General features: G+C 47.5%; 1 protein-coding gene across 15 annotated transcripts in view; it reads left to right on the top strand.

Annotated features, from left to right (window-relative positions):
* LOC131109441 (receptor-type tyrosine-protein phosphatase F-like) overlaps nt 1–15058 on the top strand; it is a 185117-nt gene that overhangs the window by 123661 nt on the left and 46398 nt on the right. For 6 of the 15 annotated variants that reach the window (XM_058061446.1, XM_058061451.1, XM_058061449.1 and 3 more), the window contains 6 exons: nt 419–1000; nt 1079–1212; nt 1414–1558; nt 4464–4769; nt 5393–5586; nt 14609–14635. In XM_058061446.1, the coding sequence (XP_057917429.1) occupies nt 419–1000; nt 1079–1212; nt 1414–1558; nt 4464–4769; nt 5393–5586; nt 14609–14635 (1388 nt within the window). The remainder of the gene's footprint in view (nt 1–418; nt 1001–1078; nt 1213–1413; nt 1559–4463; nt 4770–5392; nt 5587–14608; nt 14636–15058) is intronic. The other 9 variants (XM_058061456.1, XM_058061461.1, XM_058061457.1 and 6 more) reach the window with 3 other exon arrangements.

The raw sequence follows: 15058 nt of genomic DNA on the forward strand, positions 1-15058 counted from the left end.
CGTACTATTTTAAGGTCAAACTGACCAGATGATTGCCGCTTGGTACCGTGCCGTCCAAAAAGGACCAAATCAATGCAAAGAAAGCGACAGCCCCTTAAAGGCCCCTTATTCAAGCAGAGCCCAAATATTAGCTTAGTGCTGTATGATCAATGCTCATAGTTGTCCAAGAAAGCCCTGCTGAAGGTCTCTTTAGCCGGTATTTATCTAGGTACAAAAAGGAGAGCACTGTTGCAATTTAGCAGTAATACCCAGCTCTGTTATGACAGACGGGGTTGTATTCGTGGTGGGCATCGTGGGATAATGGCTTCTCACATCACTTCAAGGGTGATCACATGAAAGAACATTTCAAGATGGATTAGAAACATTTTTCAGCTCTTGGAATTAAAGCTAACGGTGATCTCCTCCTGTCCTCCATCAGCCCTGCCAAAGCCTCCTACCTCTCTCATTGTGACCGAGACCACAGCCACCAGTGTGACTCTGACCTGGGACTCCGGCAACCCAGAACCCGTGTCCTACTACATGATCCAGTACCGAGCCAAGGCGTCAGACAATGGCTTCCAGGAAGTGGAAGGCGTGGCCACCACCCGCTACAGCATCGGTGGACTCAGCCCCTACTCCGAGTACGAGTTCCGCGTGATGGCCGTCAACAACATCGGCCGCGGACCACCTAGCGACCCCGTGGAGACGCGTACCGGCGAACAGGCCCCCTCCTCACCGCCCCTGCACGTGCAAGCTCGGATGCTGAGCGCCACCACCATGCTGGTCCAGTGGGAGCCGCCCGAGGAACCCAACGGGCATATCCGTGGCTTCCGGGTGTACTACAGCTCGGATCACAGCGCTCCACTCAGCGCCTGGCAGAAACACAACACAGACGACAGCAGCCTCACCACCATCTCTGGCCTGACACCCGATATCACCTACAGCCTCAGGGTGTTGGGCTTCACCTCCGTGGGGGACGGCCCGCCGTCGGAAATCCTTCAGGTCAAGACCCAGCAAGGAGGTGAACATCGAAACCAGCCAGTTGAGATTTTCTAGCATCTTGGTAGAAGTCTCTTAACTTTTGTCTTCATGTCTTCAGTGCCTTCCCAGCCGTCCAGCTTTGAGGCGGAAGCGGAGCTGGACACCCGCATCTCACTGTCATGGTTATGGCCCGTGCAGGACCCCATCATTAAGTACGAGCTGCAGTACTGGGAGAGCGGCTCGGACAACAAGGTTAGCATCTCAAGTGTTTAGTTGTTCATATAGCAGTGGTTAGCTTATTTTTACACTTGTGTGACCCTGGAACAGATTACTCACCCGGACTATTTCCATTGCATTGGAACCGGATCATGTTTGACTTTATCGGTTCCACTCCATATGAATAATCAACGTGTGTGTCATTGTGTGTAAAATTCCCAATTGTGATCCTTGCAGATACACGTCACCTTCGATCCGGCGGGCTCATACGCCGTGGACGGTCTGAAGCCCAACACGCTCTATCGTTTCTCACTCGCCGCCCGCTCCGAAAATGGTTTAGGCGTCTACACGCAGCCCATCGAGGCTCGTACGGCCCAGTCCAGTAAGTCAATCATCTCTCGCTTTTTTGATGTTTGTCTCCTCGCTCTCTAACGCTCCTCGCTAATCAAGTCAACATCAACCACCAGCCGGGCCGAGGTCGTCGTTTTAGCATCCAAAGTTACTTAAGTTTGAGACGGTGCAGGTCACATGGTGTCAATCAATTTCAGCACATTAGCATGGCCATTAGCATGTTAGCATTTTAGCTAATTTACTCATTTACACACATGGCACTACGCAGGGGCATTATAGGACAGCCTTGGTACTTGAGGCTCTCTTGCTCAATGCTAGCATGTTGACCGTTAGCATGTTAGCATTTTAGCTAATTTACTCATTTACACACATGGCACTATGCAGGGACGTTATAGGACAGCCTTGGCACGTTCGGTACTTGAGGCTCTCTTGCTCGATGCTAGCATGTTGACCGTTAGCATGTTAGCATTTTAGCTAATTTACTCATGTCTAAAGGCAAATACACACATGGCACTATGCAGGGACGTTATAGGACAGCCTTGGTACTTGAGGCTCTCTTGCTCGATGCTAGCATGTTGACCGTTAGCATGTTAGCATTTTAGATAATTTACTTATGTCATAAGGCAAATACACACATGGCTGTATGCCGGGACGTTATAGGACAGCCTTGGTACTTGAGGCTCTCTTGCTCGATGCTAGCATGTTGACCGTTAGCATGTTAGCATTTTAACTAATTTACTCATGTCTAAAGGCAAATACACACATCACTCTATGCAGGGACGTTTTAGGACAGCCTTGGTACTTGAGGCTCTCTTGCTCGTTGCTAGCATGTTGACCGTTAGCATGTTAGCATTTTAGCTAATTTACTCAGGCAAATACACACATGGCACAATGCAGGGACGGTATATTGACTTGACCTGGTGTCGAGTCAATTTCAGCACAACATAAAACCCTTGTCAGTCAGCACTAACACCACCTGAGGACGGGCGACAGGTTCAATGTTAAAGGTAGGTTTTATGTCCCCCCCGCCCCCACCGTAGCCCCCACCCCCCCAACGCATGCCTCATACTGTATCATTTAGTCCATCTGACTTGCCATGCATGATGGCTCTCACTTACCATTTAAGTTTTCCATCTCTGAAGAAACTCGTGAATGATATGCGCGCTTAAAGGTGTGAAAAATGTATTAGGCTTTTTACATTTGAAAGAGAAAAGAGCTACTTTATCTTTAATTTGATCTCACTTTTATGCCTAATCTGTATCTGGCTGTCTTTCTGGCCCGAGGCGCACGTATTTCCTGTGTTCCGCTTCGACTTTGTAAAGAGAAGAATGCCGAGGACGGATTTCGGCTTGACGCTTCAGCTGTGACAGCGCCTGTGTTGTGTCTCAGAAGCAGGATTCCGGCTATATCCAGCACATATTTCATCAAAATTAGAAAATCTATCTGCTTTGATTTAGTTGGCTGTCATCGGGACTGTGAGGCCACCCTCTCCGTCGCGTCGACTGATGAGACCGACCGTTTCGTCACGCCAACGTGAAAATAGCTTCTGTGTGTTCTGACTTTAGTGTTTTTTTTATTCCCATTTGAGGTCATTGCTGTGCTTCCTAAGAAAGACACTTAATAAGCAAAAACGTTCGATTCCATTTTGTGTTTCCTTTTGGTGTTTCATACATTTGTACAGAGATAGATGCATGCACTGTAAGAATGCTTTTCTGTTTTGTGTTTTTGGTGTCATAGTTTGGACTTTTTTGGATGTTTACCTCTGGACTGGAGAGTTTTAGAGTTTTCAAAATCAGGTCTAAAGCTGTCTCAACAGGCACCTGACGCTCGTCTCTTCCTAAAGAGTTTTTGCAACATGGCGTGAACATCATTCAGGGCCGCTAAGCGCTTGTTCACACCCGCGTGCCGTTTATTTCCGTCTTGCGAGGAGCAGCACGGATCGAAGTTCATCTTACATCTTTATGGAAACATTGACCTGTAAAATTATCGGAACATTTTATATTATATGCTCACAGAATATCGTGTTGTTTCACGGTAGAAAGTGTCAATCACAAGGCCAAGACGGCAAAACTCTCAGTCCAAAGGTAGCATCTTTGTTGTTTTGTGGAAGCTTTTTGTGGTAAATGGATGACGTTGACATACTTAGATAGATACAGGTCTTAATTTGTGACTTAACCAATCAAGGATTACACTCAACAACTCTTAATCTTCTTGGAGAAGGGAAATTCTATAAGATTTGATGCTATGTTGCTAGGTGTTAGCATGCTAATTGCTAAAATGTTATCGTTTTAGCTAATTTTTCTTTCGGTACTTGAGCTCGATCCTAGCATGATGACCATTAGCATGTTAGCATTTTAATTTACTCATACCTAAAGGCAAATAAACACATGGCATGAAGTGGGGACAGTATGGGACTGCCTTAACACTTTTGGGACTAGGAAGTTAAACAGGATAGTCATTTAAATGCTTCAGTAATCCAAATTTTGGAAATGAATATAATAATAATAATGATATTTTTGTAAAACAACACATGTACATAGATACTGTATGGAAAAAAAAAAACTACATCTCAGCTTTGTCATAGCTGAAAGCGAGTATTCTGAACCGATGCCACCTTGATTGTGACGTCATGACCAGAATACTTTGCAGGACCCACATGCAATCGTGACGTCACGGCAAAGCCAAGAAAGCCGCAAAAAAAATACAAACATTCACCTTCGGCATAAGTCCTGCCCCTTTTCCTGTCCGTCACATGATGTGTAAACATGTATAGGTGGGGTACCAGATCCGTCCCGTACCGTTACACAACTTTTGATGATGTCAACATACAACAAAAAGCTTCCATCCTTGCCTTAAGTTTGCTCGTGTTGTTTTATTTTTATGTTTGCTTGAGCCGTGACCCCCCCCCCCCCTCCCCACCCCCTGTGGTTGTGCAGCCCCCTCCGCACCCCCCCAGGAGGTCCGCCTGTACAGCCTGAGCTCCACCAGCCTCAAGGTGAGTTGGGCAGCCCCGCCTGCCGCCAGCCGCCACGGCGCCATTGTGCGCTACACGGTCAGCTACCAAGCGCTGTCCGGCGACGACACGGAGCGCCACGAGGCCACGGGTATTGGCTCCGGAGCCACTGACTATATCTTAGAGGACCTGGAGAAGTGGACCGAGTATCAGGTGTGGGTGAGGGCCCACACGGACGTGGGGCCGGGCCCTGAGAGCGCCCCGGTGAGGATGAAAACCAAAGAGGATGGTAGGTTGAATGCAAAAAGCTGAAAGACTCCTCACTCGTGTCTCTTTGTCCTCTCTCCTTTGTTGTCTTTGTTGATCAATAACAAGCTAATGAGGTGCGCTTGTAGCCACCGGGGACGCCATCTTTTTTCTTTCAACTTGGCTTTGACTATTGCAGGTTATGTCTCATCACCTCGGGACTTCCCTCTGTGTGTGTTTGTGTGTGGGTGGGTGGCTTTCCTACTTGCTTTGAGTGTACACATCATCCAGACCCCCCCCCCCATGTTGGTTTGTTTGCAGTGTGAAAGAGAGCAGCTACTCCTCAGAGAAATTAGCCACTAATTAATGTTTTTTAGTTTAAGTTTTACCACAAGGTAGCCAATTTCATGGCAAAATGGAGGCCATTAAAGACACGCTACCCCGCGTGAGGCCATCTTTAACTGACATGGCCGCTCCAGAGCGAGTTGGCGTGTTGATTCATTGCCAGCGCCGCAATCGAGCGTACTTCTTTTTTTTATCAAGAGCCGCCAGGTCCATAAATAACACAGTAGCCCATCTCTCATCAAAGCGCAGAAGAAAAGCGCAAACTCAGCATTTTATTTTTGTTTTTGACTTTCTTACCCTCCCTTTCCTTCTGCTTCCCAGTGCCGGGAGCGCCCCCCAGGAAGCTGGAGGTGGAGGTGGTGAACTCCACCGCCATCCGGGTCACCTGGAAGCCGCCCCTGCAAGGCAAGCAGCACGGCCAAATCCGAGGTTACCAGGTCATCTTCTCCCGCCTGGAGAACGGCGAGCCGCGTGGACAACCCGACATGCTGGATGTGACCTTGCCGGAGGCGCAGGTACGGAGAAGACGTGTCATCCCCGACTCTTGTTATCTCTCTTCATACGTCTCCAACTGTGCCATGTCCATTTTCCTTCTTGTGTTCAATCTACACTCCTCCTCGTCCGTATATGAATTCACACTTCACTTCCCCCCCGCCTGGTCTTTCTCTCCACCGCCTTCACTTTCTCTTCATTTTATCTCTGCACACATGACATAGGACTGGAAATTGGATCTGGTCTGCAGACATGTTCCATGTTGCATTCTGTGGTGGATTAAATGGGTTCTTACCCAAGTTCTTCACTGCATTGTTTCCAGATTAAAAATTAGAGGATCTCAGCAGCAAACTAAACTTCAGGCAAAACACCAAAACATTTAGTGTACACACAATGGCGTGAAAAAGCCGCAATTTGGGCTAAATGTGTTAGCGGAAGTCGGAGCCCCAGAGGGGTTGCGAGCGTGATACTTGGGGAGCAGGTGATTCATGATACCCAAGTCCTCGCCGCTGGCCAAATTGGTAGCTGTTAGATCCTGAGTGCGGTGCAGCGCTTTCTTGCTCGGTGCGCCTCATGTAAGGTTGTCGTGCGTTTCGCTCCCTGGGGGCACCAACGAGGCAGCTGCACCCCCAAAAATGTACGACACCGCGGCTGTGCAGGCAAACACGGACAAGAACTTCCAGTATAAAAGGCTACGTGCTATGCTCAGGCTTTGGACAGTATTTCTTCGGAAAGTGTGTATTATACAAAGTATTTTGTAATCCAGTATAAAATAAATAGAGTGTTTTATCCATAGAAGGAGCCATGCTTTAATGTATTGTAATATTAAGGCGTCATTGAGTACATTTTGAGGATCATTTCAGTATCTGATTGCCGTGTCCTGGTTTATGGTCATGAAAATACCGTAACGTATCTTATAAACAAAACAAAAAAAAAAACAGCAGTAACATTAAAGGAAACACGCATTCATCAGCCACCCTTGACCGCCTCCGGAAAAACATCTCATTTTTCATATCAGCTCCTTTTGTCCTTCGGAGGAGCGTCCAGCAGCAGGCTGCCGGTCTACTTCCATTAGCAAATACACACAGCTCTGCCCTCCAGCGCCGGGCTATTAACCCGTGTTAGCATTTGTAAATATCCCACCGTCTTCACTCCATCATATCGGTGGCGGGTACACTGTCAAGGTCACCGTGTGCTCTACTCCGAGTGGAATCTTTCTGCTGCTGTGGTCACAGGACGTCCTGTTCCTCTCAAAGCACAATGACGATTGTTTGTGGGGATGTCACCTCCAAAAGAATCAAATTATCACCAATCGGCGAAATAAAGCACCTGACTGGTATCACCGATCCAATAATATTAAAATACAGCCAGTCTCCCATCGTTTGGTCGGAATAGACTTTCTTAAAAAGCAGGATCACCACCCTGGTCTGCCAATCCAGGGGCACCGCCCCTGATGTCCATGTGATGCTGCAAAGTCAAGTCATTCATTCATTCATTTTCTGCCGCTTATCCTCACGATGGTCGCGGGGGTGCTGGAGCCTATCCCAGCTGTCTTCTGGAGAGAGGCGGGGTCCACCCTTGGACTGGTGGCCAGCCAATCACAGGGCACATATAGACAAACAACCATTCACACTCACATTCATACCTATGGACAATTTGGAGTCGCCAATTAAACCTAGCATGTTTTTGGAATGTGGGAGGAAACCGAGGTCCTGAAGGATCCACCCCCGGGGCCCTGCCCCCCCGAGGAGCTTGATACCCCGTACCACCATGGAGTCCCCAGGCCCTGCTTCCTCAATCAACTCATCAGTGTTCAGTTTGCTCACTTAGCTCTTGACCACTATTACAACATTGGTTGTGTTGCTGCTGATATTCAAATATACAAATATGTACAAATATGAGAGCTGTTTTTACCACTAATCGGGGCATCTTAGTTTTGGGTAAAGTAACAACACAGAACTACCGAAACTAATTAGATATATTTAGTACCAGAAGCCAGTTACAGGATGTAACAAATACAATAAAACTAAAACAAAGTAAAGCTACTCTCTTCTGTTCAATGTTTATCATCATGATACTTTATCTGTATGTGATGCTCGTGTATATATTCGATGCTTGTGTATGGATACTGTAAGAATAATCAATATGATACATTGAGATTTGCCTATTTTGGCCCATTCCTGTTTTCACCAATTGTTCAGTGTTAGCAGGCTAGGTGCACAGAACGTTGACGTAACAAACCGCGTTGACTGCATCTTTTCATGTTTAGAGTGAACTTGACAGTTTTTTACATGATGGTATCCCCTTAAGAATTCAACCCGTAAATAAATATCTACCCCTTCTGCAAATCTTGCAAGACTTGCGCTCCGCTCCATGTTGACACAAGCAGCCTCGTTGAACTCAGCGTGACCCCAACCTGTCGTGCAAACAGCCCTCCCTGACGGCTCAAGCCAATTAACACATCTCACAAAAATTTGCGCCGGAGCCAGTCACCGTGACGCCTCTCCAAAACCCGTTTGTCTTTCCCGCCTCTGGCTAACCACCGTCTGTTTTCCCTCCCTGGCTTTGCGCTGCCGCAGCCCCGGGACGCCGCTTGAGTCATTCCAGGAAGCTCGCATGCAAGTCGGTTACCCTTGATTGAGTCATCTCCACAGATTGCTTTCTCGGAGAGTCTGCAACCAGCACGGGCTTGCCCGGGACGTCGGCGAGGGCCACACAGTTAGTGGATTTTTAGCTGTTGTCTCCGACACGTCTTCGCCCTGGAGTGTCGACTTGTGACGCAGCCTGAACTCACAACTGTAATTAGTAAAGAATTAAAAAGCAATTATCTCTGCTGCACGAATCGGTTCCTCATTCGGAGGCTGAGTTACCGCCACAACAACAATGTCAGAAATATTGCGACTCATTGGATGGTGGAGGCGCTAGGAGACCAGGGTTCGGTCCCCGCCCTCGGCCATCTCTGTGTGGAGTTTGCATGTTCTCCCCGTGCATGCGTGGGTTTTCTCCGGGTACTCCGGTTTCCTCCCACATTCCAAAAACATGCTAGGTTAATTGGCCACTCCAAATTGTCCATAGGTATGAATGCGAGTGTGAATGGTTGTTTGTCTATATGTGCCCTGTGATTGGCTGGCCACCAGTCCAGGGTGTACCCCGCCTCTCGCCCGAAGACCGCTGGGATAGGCTCCAGCTGCGGTAGAAAATGAATGAATGAATGAATGGATGGCGCAGGCTGCACGGCGGTCTAGTGGTTAGCGTACAGACCTGGGGACCGTGGGTTTTCTCCGGGTACTCCGGTTTCCTCCCACATTCCAAAAACATGCTAGGTTAATTGGCCACTCCAAAGGTATGAATGTGAGTGTGAATGGTTGTTTGTCTATATGCGCCCTGTGATTGGCTGGCCACCAGTCCAGGGTGTACAGCTGGGATAGGCTCCAGCACCCCCCGCGACCCTCGTGAGGATAAGCGGTATAAAATGAATGAATTGGACGGTGGATTGTATCTGCTATCGCTTCCTCCCGCAACGAGCTTTTCTCTGCTCCGGCTGCCACTCGCCTCTTCATGTCCTCCCAGGGTTAGCCGTGATGCTACAAGTACAGCAGGGCGCTTGTGTGTGGGCGCCTCGAGCACCTCTTTTCCAGCCCCAGCTCACACAACACCCTCATTTTTTATGCTAATTTGAAACCCCAGTCCAGCACCGACTGCGCAATTTTATCGACCCCTCTTTTTTGTAAGCTTTTTGCATCACAAGTCTGAACCTCAGCGAGTACCTCCATCACTTTTGCCGCTTTAGGTCATTATCACCACAGCACAGCTTGAGTAGCGATTATGAGGAACTGTTCTCAAGTTGGTCAGTTCCAAGCGTGCCAGGATGATACCCAGCGTGTGATTCGTTATTGAGGATGCTCATCTAGAAATAACACAAGTAGACAATATTCATCCGTGAGATTATGATCAAATATGCTGATGAAGAGCGGTCCATTTACCATTCCTGGTGTGCTTGAACATATCGGGCAGTGCCTGATGAAGAGAGGTCCAGTTACCATTCCTGGTGTTCCTGGTGTGCTTGAACATATCGGGCAGTGTCTGATGAACAGCGGTCCATTTACCATTCCTGGTGTGCTTGAACATATCAGGCGGTGCCTGATGAAGAGCGGTCCAGTTACCATTCCTGGTGTGCTTGAACATATTATGCGGTGCCTGATGAAGAGTGATCCAATTACCATTCCTGGTGTGGTTGAACATATCGGGCGGTGCCTGATGAAGAGCGGTCCATTTACCATTCCTGGTGTGCTTGAACATATCGGGCAGTGCCTGATGAAGAGCGGTCCATTTACCATTCCTGGTGTTCCTGGTGTGCTTGAACATATCGGGCAGTGCCTGATGAAGAGCGGTCCATTTACCATTCCTGGTGTGCTTGAACATATCGGGCAGTACCTGATGAAGAGTCGACCATTTACCATTCCTGGTGTTCCTGAACATATCGGGCAGTGCCTGATGAAGAGCCGACCATTTACCATTCCTGGTGTTCCTGGTGTGCTTGAACATATCGGGCAGTGCCTAATGAAGAGCGGTCCATTTACCATTCCTGGTGTTCCTGGTGTGCTTGAACATATCGGGCAGTGCCTAATGAAGAGCGGTCCATTTACCATTCCTGGTGTTCCTGGTGTGCTTGAACATATCGGGCAGTGCCTGATGAAGAGAGGTCCAGTTACCATTCCTGGTGTTCCTGGTGTGCTTGAACATATCGGGCAGTGTCTGATGAACAGCGGTCCATTTACCATTCCTGGTGTGCTTGAACATATCAGGCGGTGCCTGATGAAGAGCGGTCCAGTTACCATTCCTGGTGTGCTTGAACATATTATGCGGTGCCTGATGAAGAGTGATCCAATTACCATTCCTGGTGTGGTTGAACATATCGGGCGGTGCCTGATGAAGAGCGGTCCATTTACCATTCCTGGTGTGCTTGAACATATCGGGCAGTGCCTGATGAAGAGCGGTCCATTTACCATTCCTGGTGTTCCTGGTGTGCTTGAACATATCGGGCAGTGCCTGATGAAGAGCGGTCCATTTACCATTCCTGGTGTGCTTGAACATATCGGGCAGTACCTGATGAAGAGTCGACCATTTACCATTCCTGGTGTTCCTGAACATATCGGGCAGTGCCTGATGAAGAGCCGACCATTTACCATTCCTGGTGTTCCTGGTGTGCTTGAACATATCGGGCAGTGCCTAATGAAGAGCGGTCCATTTACCATTCCTGGTGTTCCTGGTGTGCTTGAACATATCGGGCAGTGCCTAATGAAGAGCGGTCCATTTACCATTCCTGGTGTTCCTGGTGTGCTTGAACATATCGGGCAGTGCCTGATGAAGAGAGGTCCAGTTACCATTCCTGGTGTTCCTGGTGTGCTTGAACATATCGGGCAGTGTCTGATGAACAGCGGTCCATTTACCATTCCTGGTGTGCTTGAACATATCAGGCGGTGCCTGATGAAGAGCGGTCCAGTTACCATTCCTGGTGTGCTTGAACATATTATGCGGTGCCTGATGAAGAGTGATCCAATTACCATTCCTGGTGTGGTTGAACATATCGGGCGGTGCCTGATGAAGAGCGGTCCATTTACCATTCCTGGTGTGCTTGAACATATCGGGCAGTGCCTGATGAAGAGCGGTCCATTTACCATTCCTGGTGTTCCTGGTGTGCTTGAACATATCGGGCAGTGCCTGATGAAGAGCGGTCCATTTACCATTCCTGGTGTGCTTGAACATATCGGGCGGTGCCTGATGAAGAGCGATCCATTTACCATTCCTGGTGTTCCTGAACATATCGGGCAGTGCCTGATGAAGAGCCGACCATTTACCATTCCTGGTGTTCCTGGTGTGCTTGAACATATCGGGCGGTGCCTGATGAAGAGCGGTTCCGTTACCATTCCTGGTGTTCCTGGTGTGCTTGAACATATCGGGCGGTGCCTGATGAAGAGCGGTCCATTTACCATTCCTGGTGTGCTTGAACATATCGGGCAGTGCCTGATGAAGAGCGGTCCATTTACCATTCCTGGTGTGCTTGAACATATCGGGCAGTGCCTGATGAAGAGCGGTCCATTTACCATTCCTGGTGTGCTTGAACATATCGGGCAGTGCCTGATGAAGAGCGGTCCATTTACCATTCCTGGTGTTCCTGGTGTGCTTGAACATATCGGGCAGTGCCAGATGAAAAGTGGTACATTTACCATTCCTGTTGTGCTTGAACATATCGGGCAGTGCCTGGCCTCCACATATAGCCTGTAGATTGTCTGCCCGTGTTTGAGCGCATTCACCAGCACTTTCTTAGTTTGATTTTGTTTGACCGCTGATTCGTTTCACAATTCATGTGTGTCGACACTGGCGCTCATGCCGGCGTGTGTGTTTGTGTACGTGAGCGAGGGAGGTGATGCTTCACTGCCTCCGATAGCGGGCATGAATAGAAATGGAAAGAAAAGAGCACCTCAGCCCGTTTCACTCCATCAATCGTGACGGCTCCTTCTCCTCCAGCTCCTTCTCATTTTTTATCGACACAAATCTCAGCCCGTGTCGTCACGTTGCATCCAGCAGCGGCTGCGACAAATTATGCCGCGGAGTTCGCCGCTTGCAGTGTCTTTGGAAATACATTTTTGGAGGGCCATTATACTCGCCGGTCAGCCTGCAGTTTTTGAGTGAGGGAGAATCGAGATGAATCAGAAGTAAGAAAGGCGTAGATAAATGAAGTCATTTCTCGTGTTGATTCACTCGGATTTGGCGTGGCGACAAATACTTTTTTTTTTTCCTTGTTTAGCAACAGGAGCACAGCTTTAGGAATAGCTGTCTAACCACAATAATCAGCATATTTTTATATTCACAGAAAACAAAAGTGAGCATGGTTATTTTGCAAAGGCAACTTATTCATAAAAAGTGAATTATGGAAGGTCGCAAACCCCTAGCACTACACGCACTACAAAATAAAAGGCAAAGGAAGCAAAGCGTGAGTTTAGTCGAAATTGATTCTACTATTTGACAATACACTCATCAACGTCAGATGTTTTTATTAATACAATATTATTATTATAATCACACTTCCTGTAACATTGTTTATTTTCGTTCTGTAATGGTGCAAAATCAGTATAGTATTTATTCTCTAAGGTAGAGGCCTGCCGAAACAAGAGTGGAATAGCTCTGTGTGGTGCAAAACAACAGTCGTTAAGATGCAATGACAACGACTTTCGTTTTGCACCAGGATACCATGCTTGGGTTTCTTGACAGTTAAAATAGGATGACCCAATGTCATTTTCTTCTTGTGTGCTACAAACGACAGTCGTTTATTGTATAACATACAATGTGGTACAAACAACAGTCGTTAAGACTCAATGACGCATGTTGTCTCAACGACTTCCGTTTTGCACCATGATACCATACTTGGATTTCTTGACAGTTGTTAAAATACGATGACCCAATGTCATTTTGTTTTTGTGTGCTACAAACGACAGTCGTTTATTGTATAATATACTATGTGGTACAAACGACAGTCGTCAAGACGCAATGACGCGTGTTGTCTCAACGACTTCCGTTTTGCACCATGATACCATACTTGGGTTTCTTGACAGTTGTTAAGATAAGATGACCCAATGTCGTTTTGTTGTTGTGTGGCACAAAACGGCAGTCGTTTATTGTATAACATACAATGTGGTGCAAACGACAGTCGTCAAGACGCAATGACGCGTGTTGTCTCAACGACTTCCGTTTTGCACCATGATGCCATACTTGGGTTTCTTGACAGTTATTAAGATAAGATGACCCAATGTCATTTTGTTTTTGTGTGCTACAAACGACAGTCGTTTATTGTATAACATACAATGTGGTACAAACGACAGTCGTTTATTGTATAATATACAATGTGGTGCAAACGACAGTTGTTTATTGTATAACATACAATGAGGGGCAAACGACTGTCGTTTATTGTATAACATACAATGTGGTGCAAACGACAGTCGTTAAGACTCAATGACGCATGTTGTCTCAACGACTTCCGTTTTGCACCATGATACCATACTTGGGTTTCTTGACAGTTGTTAAGATAAGATGACCCAATGTCATTTTCTTGTTGTGTGGTACAAACGACAGTCGTTTATTGTGTAACATATAATAGGGTCCAAACAACAGTCGTCAAGGTGTGGTTTTGCACCACAATACTATTTGTGTTTGAGTGTGTTGCTACCCTAGAGGATAAATACTTGGGATCACACAAAAGCCGTCCTATCTAGTCTTTGACCATGACCTAATGAAGACTGAGTCCAGTTGCGATGGATTGAATACCCCGGTTGAGTGCAAACATTCCCAGGGAGACTAAGTGGTAGAAAATGAAGGAACGATGAAGTTCCTTGTTGGCCTCCTCCTTCAGTGCTCCACTCAACCTCGCCAAGCCAACTTCCTCCGCCCCGTGGGTCGTCTGCGTGACCACCCCACCGGTGGTCTTCTCGGCCACAGTTGCTGAACTATGCGTCTAGTTGCTGGTAAACGGCAGCGCTGACATTCCGCCTGGGCAGGTTTGATGTCCCGGCGCTAGTACAGTGCAGGCTCTCAGTAATAAGATTTCACGCTCCACGTCGGAGCCGACGGCGGGAAATGGGCTTTCGCGTCCCCCGGGAATCTTTGGGGCAAAAAGCAAGAGGCGAGCATTTGGAAAACATATTGAAATGTAATGAATAAAAGGGTGAGGCAAAAGGGGAGGAAATGTCCCCCCTAATGGACACGTTGGAGATTGATGGGCAGATGTGGAAAGAAGGCGGTGCATCATCGCAACACAAAGATTTACGAGCATTCTTGACCTTGACGCTACACTTTGTTCATTCAACTTTTTTTTACCGCCTTTCCTCCATCACGCTCCTCTGCCGCATGACACCTACATCCATCTGTCTCACCGCGAAAAAAAGTCTCCGTGCTTTTTTTCCCATGCCTTGTTTTGCCTCTGACTCATTCTCCTCCTCCTCCTCCTCATCCGCCACGCCCCGTGTCCCGTGTCTGTCTTGTCTCCATCAGTGGAATATACAGGAGTCCACCGAGCATGTGAGTAGTCCTCGTGTGTGCTGGGTTTGTCTTGTTGCAGGGTTTGGTTTTGCAGTTTGGGGGCGCCTCGTGTTTGGTGTTTGGTGCGTGTGAGTTTGGATTCAGTGTGAGCTTGCCTGCCTTTAATGCAGGGGTGGGCAAACTACGGCCCGGGGGCCACATGCGGCCCACTAAGCGGTTGAATCCGGCCCGCCAGTTGCTTTCTATGGTAATGGTAATGGTGAATGAGAGAAAGTGCGGTTTTAAGTGTGACAGAAATATCAATATATCTAACTACAAGTGGAACCTCGGTTAGCGTACGCCCTGGTTAGCATGTTTTTGGGTTAACATTGAAAATGTACATCTAAATTTTGCATGTGTTTGTACATTTTCAGGTTAGCCTGCAATATGGTAATGGTAATGGTTTAATTTCATTTGAACATG

The sequence above is a fragment of the Doryrhamphus excisus genome, chromosome 22 (genome assembly GCF_030265055.1).
Source record: "Doryrhamphus excisus isolate RoL2022-K1 chromosome 22, RoL_Dexc_1.0, whole genome shotgun sequence".
Lineage (NCBI taxonomy): Eukaryota > Metazoa > Chordata > Actinopteri > Syngnathiformes > Syngnathidae > Doryrhamphus > Doryrhamphus excisus.